The sequence below is a fragment of the Bactrocera neohumeralis genome, chromosome 2 (genome assembly GCF_024586455.1).
Source record: "Bactrocera neohumeralis isolate Rockhampton chromosome 2, APGP_CSIRO_Bneo_wtdbg2-racon-allhic-juicebox.fasta_v2, whole genome shotgun sequence".
Classification (NCBI taxonomy): Eukaryota; Metazoa; Arthropoda; class Insecta; order Diptera; family Tephritidae; genus Bactrocera; species Bactrocera neohumeralis.
Window position 1 is genome coordinate 528,899 of NC_065919.1, and position 14,232 is coordinate 543,130.

At 36.5% G+C, this 14,232-nt stretch overlaps 1 protein-coding gene across 1 annotated transcript; it reads right to left on the minus strand.

The window, feature by feature from the left end:
• Positions 1 to 4,174: 4,174 nt before the first annotated feature.
• Positions 4,175 to 9,139, minus strand: LOC126756647 (polycomb protein Scm). Its single transcript, XM_050469867.1, has 4 exons — positions 8,107 to 9,139; positions 7,131 to 8,048; positions 6,157 to 7,068; positions 4,175 to 6,091 (listed from the first exon to the last, which is right to left on the minus strand). The coding sequence occupies exons 1-4, from the start codon at positions 8,617 to 8,619 to the stop codon at positions 5,954 to 5,956; spliced, it is 2,481 nt and encodes an 826-aa protein (XP_050325824.1). The 5' UTR covers positions 8,620 to 9,139; the 3' UTR covers positions 4,175 to 5,953.
• Positions 9,140 to 14,232: the final 5,093 nt, after the last annotated feature.

Sequence of the window (14,232 nt, forward strand, 5' to 3'; positions counted from 1 at the left end):
AAATTGTCTGTGAAACTTTTTCATAAAGTCATTTTCATGCTATTTGCCGAAATTACTTGAAATAATAAAAGCCTCACACACTGCAAAATACACATAGACAAATGAACCAAATAGACATTTAAGTACTGGCATACGTTCTCCATACCTACTCCACCAGTTCACCAGTTCACCATTTCCAACAACACTATTTCTAAAAACCCCGCTTCATCCTATTTTTAGAATCAGAGCATACACTCGCAGAATCAGGACAACGCCTACAATGCTAATCTACCAACATGTTCAACTTCACTCCCCAACATTTTCAGACCCTGAAATGAAATGTTCCGTTAGATATTTTGCAAATAACAAAAAACTTTTTATATGAAAACTTTGTAAACAATTGCCAGACATCATATCCCCGCAAAAAAATCGAAAGGCAGCCATGTGAATGCCACCCACCATAAACGAGCATTTTGGCGGATGCTACTTACCTTCAGCACTCGTTACGCATCGGCAGCATCATACTCGCATTATAATAAGGAGGTAGTGAAATGCAAATACCTAATACTTCGGTCAAAAAGCACTCATCACATCTGACTCCCTCTCCCGCGGATGAACTTCTGAGCACCCAAATTGAGTTGAGCTACTTTCTTGTGACTTCCAGCATTTCAGCATTTTCACACGAAATTACCCAAATAATAACCAAAATAAAAACAAATTTCTACCCTAGTCAACGACTTCTACCTATTACAGGCTATGGCATTCATGGCATAGAATCGCGTCGTTTGTGGATTTAAAACAATAACAGATGTGTTGTGCCATCATGATCAAATGCAAAGTGATCCATTGAAAAGGAAAGTATTCACATTATTGCTAACATGTATTGAATCCTTTTAAGCCTTTAGCCAGCATTACACAACTCATTCAATTAGATACTGGACAGGAAACGTCCCATTTTGAATTAACATTGTATTTCGTCAAACTGTGACGATTCTTGACTTATTTTTCAGTTTGACCTTTCAACTAAAGTGATTATGTAAACAAGTTCGTTCTCTTTTCTGGTTTCTGCCGCTAACCTTAGCAATGGAGTAACTGATCAAAGTTCCTAACTTGTGTGAACCCTGCACATAACAACTATTTCTATGATTGTACCCTCAATTTGCAGATGCTCGTAAGGGGATACAAGTGCTTGATAGTCCTAGTGGAAGTGAAAATAAGCAAAATGCAAGTCTTATTCCAGATACATTTTGAAATTGAAAGAAGTCAAAACTTTTGCATAAGTTTATGTATGCCATAAAGGCAATTTTGTGCAACAAATATTGATGAGTAATTATTTTATTTTTTGAAGAAAGGGATCCCATATATGCAAGCTTTTAAAAAACATATAAAACATAGAGTAGTGTGACGAATTTTAGTTAAACAAGAAAAAACGTTAACTTCGGCTGCACCGAAGCTAATATACCCTTCACAGGTGCATTTCTTTTAGTAACTATGTGTCCAGTTTGTATGGAAGCTATGTGCTATAGTATCTGAACAATTTTTTCGGAGATTACATTGTTGCCTTAAGCAGTAATCCATGTCAAATTTCGTGAAGATACATTGTCAAATGCGAAAGTTTTCCATACAAGCCCTTGATTCCGATCGTTCAGTTTGTATGACAGCTATACGTTATAGTGGTCCGATATCGGCAGTTCCGACAAATGAGCAGCTTCTTGAAGAGAAGATGACGTTTGCAAAATTTCAAAACGATAATCCTGGATTGCACAGCAATCTGTGGAAAAAGGCTTAAGGCCCTGGATTCCATATATATCAGCAGGGATCACATCACCTCAGTAGCGCCCGGCAAACTCCTAGAGCTATTCAGGCTGCTGGGACTCTGAGAAGACATGTGATATCGTAGAGGGCACAATAGACCCTAGGTCGCGGTGCATTACCTCATAACATTTATCTATCTATCTATATATACAGACGGACAGACAGACGGACATGGCTAAATCGACGATCATTTATATATACTTTAAAGGGTCTCCGACGGTTCCTTCTGGGTGTTACAAACTTCGTGACAAACTTAATATACCCTGTTCAGGATATAAAAATTTGAAAATTTTTACTGAGGTCGCAGATTAAATAGCATTTCCGCCCTATGAAAGGTTAAGTTATCGGAACTTTCTCACCTTAACTCTTAAGAACCAAGAACCCGTATTCAAAGGGCGCCGTGCGGATCGCGAAAAAGCAATTGAAAATGTTACAACATTCTGCTTGGAGTTCCTTGTAGTCTTTCGGTAATCTCTGTACCCTTTTGTGGAGGGCGATTCGCCACATACTGTAGTACTCTCTTGCTAACAATATCAATTAGAACACAAAAAAGTTAGTAAATTAAATTATAAAATAATTATTAAGGATTTCAGTGCCATCAAAAAGGAGGCCTATGTAAATTCGAGTTGTAAAAGTTTGAATAAAAATTTACGTAGGTTGCCTTTTATATTTTGGGATTTGACAACCCTAGTGTTGCAATTTAGCGACTCACAACTTTATCGTAAAGTTTGACATTTTTGATGATATACGTACACAGAACGTTTTGACATACGAGCGTTATTTGTGTTGTTTACAGTTACTTAAAATATTCATTTCCGTCAAAAAATTAGTTATCTCAGCAACAGGGCTTCGATAAAAAGGGTTGTGTAAATAGGTCGAGAGAGAAGTTAACACAATACATTGGCGGTGCTTCGGACTACGCCTATGAAACCTGTGGCGACAGATGATGGACTTGGATTTACGCGGATGCGGCCGAAAGTAAAGATCTGTCGACTGCATGGGTGTTTCAAAATGAGCGGCATCTCAGAAATCAACTAAAACAACTGCATTTTTGAGCACTCAAAACATTTGGGGTACTCACAAGCCGTCGTAAAGCATCGTAAAATCGTAAAATTATAAATTTTTACACTTGCTTAAAAAAATTGTTGTTAGATTTCATACAAAAATGAGTTTACACATTTACAATTCTCAATGCTATGTTTTCGAATCGTTATAACTTATAACTTTATGAGACTTGTGAAAACCCTAATTGATTTAATAAGCTATGAAAAATGTAAAAGAAGTTGTAAAAGTTGAAATAGAAATTTGATCTCATGAAAATGTAGAAGTTTTAATGAAGGATTTGAGAAGATAGGTCCCCAAAAGTTCTTACCCGTGTATCTAGTTGTGCACAACCATCTATACTACATGGCATCACTATTACCTTGAATATCAATGGATGACAATCCGGAAAATTTTGAAATAATGTACATACATGATATGAGTTCGCCAGACATAGCTATAGCTATTCTGAGGTCTATACCAGGTCTCGCAACGAACCAATTACCTATAAATTCCTCAATTGACAAACCTTCCGAGCTGATTTCCATTCCTGCAAATTTAACCATTGCCGAACGCTATGTCTTCTCCATAGAACGAGGTCGATCCCCTAATGAGGACCTCAATTCGAGATTCGACAACTGGTACAGCGTCATAAGCGGGCGAAAATTGTAAATGCTGGTTAACCGTTTTTTTCCCCAACTCTAGGAAGCATGTTCACAGTTTGAAACTTGATTCGATGGACCCGGATTTTTATTCGACCAAGACAATGAACGTGACTGTATTCCTCAGATTAATTCGCGATATTTTTTAATCACTATAAATCATTACGAGAGTACCTATTCTAGTAGTATCAAGACACACTACTAAGATACATTGGAAATTGAAAACTGGAAGAACACGAAAACTTCCTCCAAATCTGATCAGATAAACCAACTATCCAAGATAGTCATCGATAGAATTTCGTAGTGAAAAAAACCTAAACTCAGATGAATTGTACCGTAGACACAACCGCAATCGTAACCAAGTTACAGACAGCACTCTTGCTATGCCCATCTAAACCCACTCTTCGAATACCCATTTAGCTATGTTAAGATCGCTTCAAAACAACACGTATTCAGGTAACTCATTGGATGATATCGAAGAAGGTTAGAGTTGCTACTAAAACAATAACAATACTGGATGATGCTCACGCTTTTGCTACATAGTTGTCTTAACTTTTCCTCCTCTTGGTGGTATGCATCTAAACACTGCTCCATAAACCTTAATTTCAGAGCCCACCAAGTGGTAGACACTCAACCATGGTAATATTTGAGTACCTAAAAAAGTATTACTACACAAGTGTATTTATGCCTCATTACTTTCATTTCATTTCATTTATTTATTCTAATTAAATTCTTTAAATAATACATTTACTGTTATGTACAATCCTGGCCTCCCATATTTTTGCAATGCAACCTTGAGAATTATTGAATGGAAATGCCATTTTATAGAAGCGTGATCAATCCTAAATAAATCAAACGAAATCATATATTGTTACATAATTTTGCGTATATAAAAACAACTTGTACACTGTTCTGCTTTCAAAAAAGGATGAAATTTCGTCCGAATATTTAAGAATAAATATCTCAAAAGAAAGAACAATTCATATTTAATATATTCATATTGTAATAATAACAGGCAAACCCTTATTAATCGAGCCTTGGACAACCTGAAATAAACTTGGAGAATTTACACTTTCAGAAACATTCTAAAATGTAATGCAAGTACTTTTCAATATAATAAGCATTTACATATTTTCAAGTATGTGCTAATCTTATCAGCAATGGAAACTGCAGAATCTTCTTCGTAGTACTCTAAATATATATGTATAGATATATATGCATATATTGCGTTTCAGTTTGACCTACAATTCAATAACGTTACGTAATTTTACTTTTAATATGTTGAGATGAACATATCTATGTATGTATGTATACATGCTACTTATTATGGTGTTATATACCAAGTTTCATATTGATTTGCTTGTCTCTGTTTTGTTAGCATTCATTTAACTATGGTTATGTGGCTATGATTACAATAAAGCTAATTTTATTGTATATTTCAATATACATACTTATACATATAAAATATAAACCTTCTCAATGCATTATAATTGTGTGATTCCAATTAAGCCTGTCTGAAGTTAGCCTTAATACCTCATTCTTATAATGCGCATATATTACAAGAAATCATAGCATTGCGATATATATTTATTCGGATATTTTCAGCTGATCTCAAATATAATATAGTTTTTGTTTTATAACTGTATATTTTTTACTAGTCCGAAACTAAAGTACGAGACGAATCAATTAAGCATTTAACGAATTCGACCAATGATGATAATTTTAATTATTTAAGTGGTTTAAAACTCTTAATCGGCATAACGTAAGTCTCAATTCCCACGGTACACAAAATCATATTTTATGAAACGTTTTCGACAGTTTTTTCAAAATTTTTGCAATAAGTGCAGAAACAAAAACTTGTATAGAAATATCCAAATAAAATATTTTAAATAGCTGTCTTACTAAAAGTGTTGTAATTACTTTTTTATTCCGTGCGCGATGCGTGGTCAATCGTTTTTTGTCTGCACTATGCTACAGTTAAAGGAAAAAATTAGGTTTTTTCATAATATAACATTTTAAATGCTTATTGTGCTATTGTGATATATCGTTATTCATCTATTACATTGCTTTCTGTTTTTCTTTTACTTAAGTTTAATTTTAATCAAATATACATACAAATATATATTATAAAAGGGTGCAGTAGTCCTTCCTAATGTACATAAAATATATAATTAAGCATTTTCAATTTAAAAATTTAAATCGATTTCATATTACATTTTCAGTGTAAATATTAATGTAGTAATTATTAATACAAATATACGTGAAGGTACCCATGTTATAGAAAATACGCCAACAACTTTCATTGGAACACGCTTATTCAGCTCTAATTCTAGGTAAGTTTTTCTAACATTTGCAATACATTTTCATCATATAGAAACGCTTCAATATACCTATTAACGCTTGTACATACATATGTATGTATGTATATTGTTATCTCTTAATCCTCTCAGCCGCATTTATAGTGACATATTATTACGTCTACCATTAACCTTATTAACTAAATTGCATATCTTTAAGGCTGGTCCCAACTTAAGACCCATATACTTCATCATCATTTCGGAATTAAGAAGAAGCAGCGCTTTCCCATCAATTTCCTGAAAAACACAGAAGTAGAAATTTTAAATTTCAAAATATATTATCAATGAATAGCGTATCGTACATGTTTTCTAAATAGATCACCATGTACGGCAAGTGAAGTGTCATTGCTTTCGATGAATTGTATGACTTCTTCAATTGACCAATCTCCGGGATGTGAACGGAGTGGTGGTAAAGATGCAGAACTCATTGCTGACGCCGCTGATGTTGGTGGCGCTGCGGCCGACAAAACTATTGTACCAGCAGCTGCAGATGCTGTCGATGAAGCCGACTGTAAACCACTAAATGGCGTCGATACAGATGTAGGTAAGGATGCGCTTGATGATAATGTCGAAGGCGATTTGTATGTCGATGAGCCAATAACGGTATTCACCACACTTGATTGCTCAGGATGTACCTCAGCCACAAGAGGGGCAAGATACTTCACATTCGAATTTGTTGAACTTGCAGAAGTAGACGTATTATTCGATATCTGCTTCGATTCCTCCGAATTGTTTAAGTGATGAAGTCGTATCTGCCGCAAAGAGTGGGTTTGTGATGCAATAGTCGAGGTTCCATTTGTATTAGGTTCGACTTTTATTTGCACTGGTAATAAGTTATTATTGTTTATAGATAGCTTGAGTTCAGCATCAGCTTTGGGAATACTGCCCCCAACTGTTACCATAACTGGTGCAGACGAAGAATCTACAATGTGCGATAAAGTTGTGGTGGAAGTTGGTAATTCTTGTTTGATTGCATGTGGCTTGTCGCTTAATAAGCCGAGTGTTTTTCTTTTCTCCGGTATAACTGGTGACGTGGGCGGTGTGGAATTCGTTGATAACAAGCGCTTCTTGGTAATGACACATTTGTCACATTCTTCAGTTGCGGGTACCAACGATATGAGATTAGGGCATGCTCTACATGTAGTACATAGTGTTTCTATGAATTGTGCCAAACTGTCATCGTCTCTCATTCGCAATTGTGACGGAATTTTCACCTAAATATTGAGATATACAGTTATATTTTGTAAACAAGTCGTGTATAAACAACTTCACTTACTGTGAAATTTTTTCCTGCTGCTGGCACTATGTGAACATCTCCTTCTAGTGCGAATAATAATTTTGAAAGCTGCTGAGTATCTGTGCTTGCAGCAAGCACTTCTTGCAAACACAATTTTGCTAGAGTTTGATGGGTTGGCCCTGTAACCATTGATGGCAATTTAGTGCTATTAATGAATGGACCTCCTTTGCAATTTGTGTGAAAATGTGCGGTAACCGGTGTAGCAGGCACCATTGCGTCCGCCTCTTGAACGAAGGTGTAGCGTGGTCGGGGGCTGCGGTGCTTGCTCGAACTCGAATCGGTACGCGATTTATGACCCGGCGGTTGCATTGGATGACAACTACGTGCGCACCAACCAACCGGAAATATATCTCTGGAGTCGTAGCTGCACCAATAGTCGAACGCTCCACGCCACCCATCGAAAGTCACATGAATTTGGTCGTCTTTAATCGCATCAACTGTCGCACAGCAAATCAGTTGTGGATTCTTTTTATCGACCGCCTCGAGCTTTTGGCCAACTTTGAAGAGATTCTCCGAGGGACCTGGCGGTTCCGGTTGGAAAATATCTTCCGGTGCAACCATGGCATTATTTAAAATTTTGCAAAGGTAACCGGGCCAGCTGGAGGCATTCATGCGAAAACCGAGTGGTGGTTGCAACATTCCGCCGTTCTTTTCACAGTGCCCAATCGCATGGATTTCATTCGAGTCGACCAAGCGCCAAAAATCATTTTGACTGTCACTGCCATCCAAGCGCAGTCGCAGCCGCGAACCGAGCACACCCACAACACTCGCAATACATGTTGAAGTTACGTTTCGGGGATCTAGTGCTTCTAGTTTCATGCCTATTTTGAAATCATTGATTGGAGGATTAAGCGCTTGTTTAAAACATTCCGGCGGTGCTGCTTCGCTTCCAGTCTCCTAAAATAAATGAACAATATAAATAGGATAACACATTTTTATTCATATAACATAATACCTCCAAATATGCATCCCAATCAAATACATGAAAACTTTCATACTGGAATGGTCCAGTTGGTGTACAGGAACCACCTCCAATTGAAGACATTTTTCCTCGATCGGAATCTCCTCGCCCACCACCTCCCCCACTGCTATGTTGTCTAGTGGAGCCGTTCTTTTTTTGGTGTTTATTCATACACATCACTGAACAAAAATCTTTATTTGGCGCCCCTTCTCGAATCACATTATCACACTGAGTGCAGGCGCCTTTATTATAAGCCTTCCGAAACTCTGCGATGCATGTTTCCGAACAGAATTCTTTCTTCCCGTTCTGCGTTGGTAACACATATTGCAGCAGTTGCTTACTTTCACCACACCACGTACAAGTAGCGCGTTTGGCTGGACGCCCACGAGAGCGCTGATTGCCGTTGTTATTTTGGCCTGAAGATGTGGGCGTGGAGGATGCAGTTGTCGAAACACCGCTACTGTTGGAGCTTGCATTACTGCTGTTTGACTCTCTTCCACCCGACATTGCTGTCGCCTTACAAACTATTTTTTTTTTATTTTCCACTAACTTTTACCTTATTTTAAAGCGTCTTAAACAATTTTAACTTCACGCCGGTTGACACGACGTTGTCTTCTCACATATAACGCAATTTCACTACCGAATTTTTCCTTTGGAAGATTTATTTTCGCAAATTCGAAAAAATAATTAACATTTTTTATTTTCAACGACCACTTTTCCTGAAATTATTCTTGATTTTAGTTGATTCTTCACTAGATTCTCGGCATTTTTCTGCTGTTTGCTGTACTCCTTATTCCACTTTCAAAATGTCAACTTTGGCGTTCTTTCATTTTCTCCCACTCTCTCGCTCTAACTTCTTAATTTCCACAATCGAGAGTATATGTGTTTCATTTTTTCCGATTGTCACGTAATTACGTTTTTAATAAATTTTATTATATTTACTAACAAATTGTTGAAAATATATTCTTTAATATGTGTTTTAGAAAGCATTTATGTAAATTTTATGCCTACGTTTTGCACATTTTTCGGCTGCTTTACACAAACGTAAATAAAATACGGCCTAGTGAATCTAGTACACAATGTTATAATCTTTTACAATAAAATTATCTGAGATTAAAAAAAGACGTAACGTAACGTGAACTTAATATTAACTTTTTCCGCTTGACGTTTTATAAATGCGCACATCACAAATTTGTGGTGTTTGTCTTAGCTGACTCTGCAGTCAAAAATGTTAATGAATAGAGAAGACAAAGAACGTGCGAGAACGTACATCAAAGAGAAGGTTCACGACTTAGATATTAAAACTTTTCGAAGGGGTACTCGGCAGAGATGAAGGAGTTTCACCACAGACAAAATTATAAGCGTGTTAAGAGTTTTACATCAGAGGATTCGAAAATAGCAGAATTGAGCATTTTCAGTGCTAAATGAGAAAAATTATGATAGTTCCAATGTTAAGGAATGAACGCTTACAGATTCGCTTATTTACTATGCGCAAACGACTCTGCATATAATTTATATAAGTATATGATATAGGATATACGTTCTCTGTTATAAAATTAAGAAGACAACAGCACAGAATGTTAATAAATAGAGAAGGCGCAAATGTTTTTGAGTCCTAATGTGTAGTTTTCCCATGAGGAAACATAGAAATATATATCCCTTTCAGACCTATGCTTTTGTCTCCTTCTAATTCCACCGAAATCACCTATCTGAAAGAAAGTTTTGCATTTTTATACCCTGAACAGGGTATATTAAGTTTGTCACGAAGTTTGTAACACCCAGAAGGAATCGTCGGAGACCCTATAAAGTATATACATATATAAATGATCAGTATGTCGAGCTGAGTCGATTTAGCCATGTCCGTCCGTCTGTCTGTCCGTCTGTCCGTCTGTCTGTATATATACGAACTAGTCTCTCAGTTTTAAGATATCGTTTTGAAATTTTGCAAACGTCATTTCCTCTTCAAGAAGCTGCTCATTTGTCGGAACGGCCGATATCGGACCACTATAACATATAGCTGCCATACAAACTGAACGATCGGAATCGAGTTCTTGTATGAAAAACTTTCACATTTGACAGATATATTCGCGAAATTTGATATATGTTATTTTCTAAGGCAACAATGCAATCTCCGAAGAAATTGTTCAGATCGGTTAACTATAGCATATAGCTGCCATACAAACTGAACGATCGGAATCAAGTTCTTGTATGGACAACTTTCACATTTGGCAGGATATATTCACGAAATTTGGTATATGTTGTTTTTTAAGGCAACAATATAATCTCCGAAGAAATTGTTCAGATCGGTTAACTATAGCATATAGCTGCCATACAAACTGAACACATAGTTACTAACAGAAATGCACCTGTGAAGGGTATTTAGCTTCGGTGCAACCGAAGTTAACGTTTTTTCTTGTTATTTTGCTTAAACGTTATTAAAAAATGCTGATGTATTGATAGCTTATTTTCGTAATAGTCTTCAGTTTAAGATATAGAAGTTGCGAATACATATTCACATACATGCATACATACATATGAACATACATATGTACATACATACACTCTAGAAGTCAACTACTGGTTAAACTTCTGGTTAATTACCCAAGAGCGTTTGTTTCGTTTGTGACTTCGCATTTGAATATGTACAAATAAAGCAACAAAGTCAAATACCAGCAACACCCGTTAAACGACAACAACACTTTTTTATTGCCAACCCCTACATCGGAATCACCAAGGCAGGAACTCATCAATCAAAATTTTGTCACTTCTCCCATGCCACCATCAACATTTCGTGCGAAGACCCAATACATGAAATCCTCTAAAAAACAAATGTAAGACAGGGTTATGTTACAAAGTATGTATGCATGTATGTATGTATGTACATATGTGTATTGCAAAACGAAAAAGGCAAAAAACACTCAATTTATGAATGGCAAATATGTCACATACATATACATACATACACATGTGTATGTGTGTTGCAATGTGCAAACATGTGAAATTATTCTGCGTATTAGTCCGTAAACAAATCGGCTGCCATTTGAGAAAAATTCCCATATGGGGTTTCGCTGGGATTGGCACATAAGCCTAATTTAGTGTCGCCGGTCTTCGTATTTTGACTGGATGTGGGCTATTTGAAGCGTTGTAGATCACTGCTGTCATTAATTGTCAATATTTCTTGCTCCTTGTGTTAAAAATAGCAACTTTTGGCTCCTGCAAATAAGAGCATCCCAGCTCCCTCAACCCATTTCAGTGTACCGTTGTACCCCCACATGGATGGGTCAAAAGCACTGGTTTCACTATCATTTGTATGTATGTTTGACATTGTCTTTCTGCTGAGATAATTCGGTTAATGGCATATGAAAGGGGGTTTCTAAAAGTTTGGAAGTCTTAATTACATATGTGTGTATATGTTTACGTGCATGTACATTAGAGTGTCCGTTATTGTCCAAGCCGATTTTTCTTCACAAACACCCATCGAAATTTTAGTTTTGCGCTAAGGAATTATCATATTCCTTTCCGCATATACATGGTATGTATAACATGGGATTTTTGATTGAATTTACCAAGTAAATCTACAACTTTAGAAAAGTGGTATTCTAATACAAAACTAAAAAAATGCGAATTCTGGAATAGAAGGACTTTGACATCCCACATCAGCCTCACCAGCGATCACTGCCCTATTATCAGAGTGAGTCCCCCTGGTGTCTTCCGTCCGCACATTATTGAATTCTCTCTAATATCAGAGTCTTAATACAAGAGGGCTTTCTCGAACCATCCCACAATAATAACTATAAATAAAAGTATCCACATATTAACTTTGCTATGAGCATGTTGATCCGTATTTAACAGTTCACTTGGCTTGTTCAGTTCAATCGACCCTTCCAATATTTTCTACTAGTGAATTATATAAAAATTTAGCTGAGATAAACCAACACAATTTCCGAGGAAGGAATAGTTTCTGTTGGTATTACTATTTAGCTAAAAGTTTCCTTTCATTGTATTATGAATTTTCAGCTGCGTTAAGTTAGTCCATAAATTCTAATAAGTAGGTATGTATGCACTTGTATGTATAGGTATAAATAACAACAAAAATTCATAGCAGCTCGTTGGTAAACAAAAAAACTTGGGCGAATGAAAAACTTAACGTCAATATACGAGTATATCCTAATGAAATATATCACGGAGGGGAACATTACGAATAATCAAGAATCAAAAACATTGATCCGTATAAATTTCACATTTTAAATGGTAATGGTCTGGGTCACCTACACATGTAATATTTGAAGTCAAAACAAGCGCTTGGATATTCAAGTAGCGGGCTTCGCCAACTTCTTTTTCTTTCACTTCTCATGTATATACATATATATATATGTATATATGTTTATATACATATATGAATTTAATATATTTTATTAATAGATAGAATAGAAGTTCGACAGTGACTGTGTCATGCTTTCTAAAATCAAGCAGAGTTCTAAGGACCGGCAGTGGCGTATTTCTGGCATGAAAAGGCTTCCTCAAAAATCCAGTAGTCGCATACCTGCGAAACAAACAAACAGACCTTGAATAAATATTCCAGCATCAGCCTCACCAGCGATTTATAGAAAGCAGATTTGAAATCGGCTGCCGGAAGCGCTCCGTATTACGTCATTTTCCAGATATCTATGCACATTTTAGCCACTTACATATGTCATGATGTTGTCTGTATGTATGTATATATACATATTTGATGTAATTTTACTTTGCAACTGACATTTACGCGTCATTTTCTAAAAGAGTTCTAACTTTTTGTCTGCTTTTATATTTGTAAAGAATCCGTTCGGTTTCCTTAATATTTCATTAAATCGAAAATTACGAGTATTTTATGGGCTTATTCATTCAAAAGAAACTATCTGTAAGCACGTAAAGTACCTAAAATCATAAATCTTGTACACAGTGGGCGTAAAAACATAATGATTATGGTAGAAATTTTATAATCAAGTCATTATTGTAACAAAACTCAAAAGGCGTAAAGAATTTAATATGCATATACAGCAGCTTTTGGCGTGTGTGCGTTCGCTGTCATCATGGGCGACAGCGAATCTTTAACCAATTACAGTAGCGATTTTGACAGCCCCGTTATTAATGTCGCAGATGCCATAAAACAAGAATTGCTCTCTGATGAAGCGTTAAAGCATACGAAGAGAAATGACGGAATGCTTGCTGACAGCACAGTAATTAAAAACTCGCTGCAGTATTGGCGATTTTCGTCAGTCTGGGCTGAGCGACAGGGCGTATGAGTAACATTGCACTGTCCATGTACACCCCGACCAAGCTCGAGATAGGGAAGGTTAATTGTGCGTGAAAATTGAAAGTTAAGCGCATAGAGTCACCAATGAAAATTTCCATTATTGGATTGTGTTGCGAAGTGCGCACAAATTAAAATTTTTAATAATAAATTTAACAAAACACTCTTACACAAGCTTACATAGCACAAGCATATGAATGTGCGATGGATAATCGAAAGTGTCACTTTGCGGTGGTAGATCAACCTTTTGATGTCATTACTTTCATGTGACACCGATTTAATCGCTCAGAGATGATTCAAAACCAAATTATAAAAAACGAACAGAGGCTGGTGTTAATTGCTTTTACCACTTTTTATAACTCTTATTTCAGCTCATTTTACCGCCCACTCGTTACAACAAAATCAAATTAATTCATTGTGCGCTCCCGCGTCACCTATACTATATTGCCGTTATTTGGCCACAAAACGCATTCTTCTTATCCGTTTCTACTATCAAGCTATTAAAAAATATCCGTGCAAAGTTTCTCAAATTGGAATTCCACTGCGTTGGGCCACTGTTGCATGCAACAGTCTGCTGTAGTTACCAATTCATATCCCAAGCCTTTTGGTTAATGAATGTTACTGAACAGAATGACTTGAATGTACGCATGCTCATGGCAAAAGCCGCGGAAAGACAACAGAACATTGCCAGCCGCACCACCCCCGCACCAGCGCAATGGCTTACGAACAACAAGCCGAAACGATGCGACACGATTTCATACTTCCGAACAATTCACCTATTAATTCTGCCGCTGTTGCTGCACACTTCATTGAATATAAAAACCAGCAAC

Excerpts from the sequence above, each read along its gene's own strand:
- LOC126756647 (XM_050469867.1), bottom strand. The coding sequence starts at position 8,619 with ATGTCGGGTGGAAGAGAGTCAAACAGCAGTAATGCAAGCTCCAACAGT. Across the intron at positions 8,049-8,106 it reads ATTGGGATGCATATTTGGAG|GAGACTGGAAGCGAAGCAGC; the intron begins GTATTATGTTAT and ends CATTTATTTTAG. Across the intron at positions 6,092-6,156 it reads GTGATCTATTTAGAAAACAT|GAAATTGATGGGAAAGCGCT; the intron begins GTACGATACGCT and ends TGTGTTTTTCAG.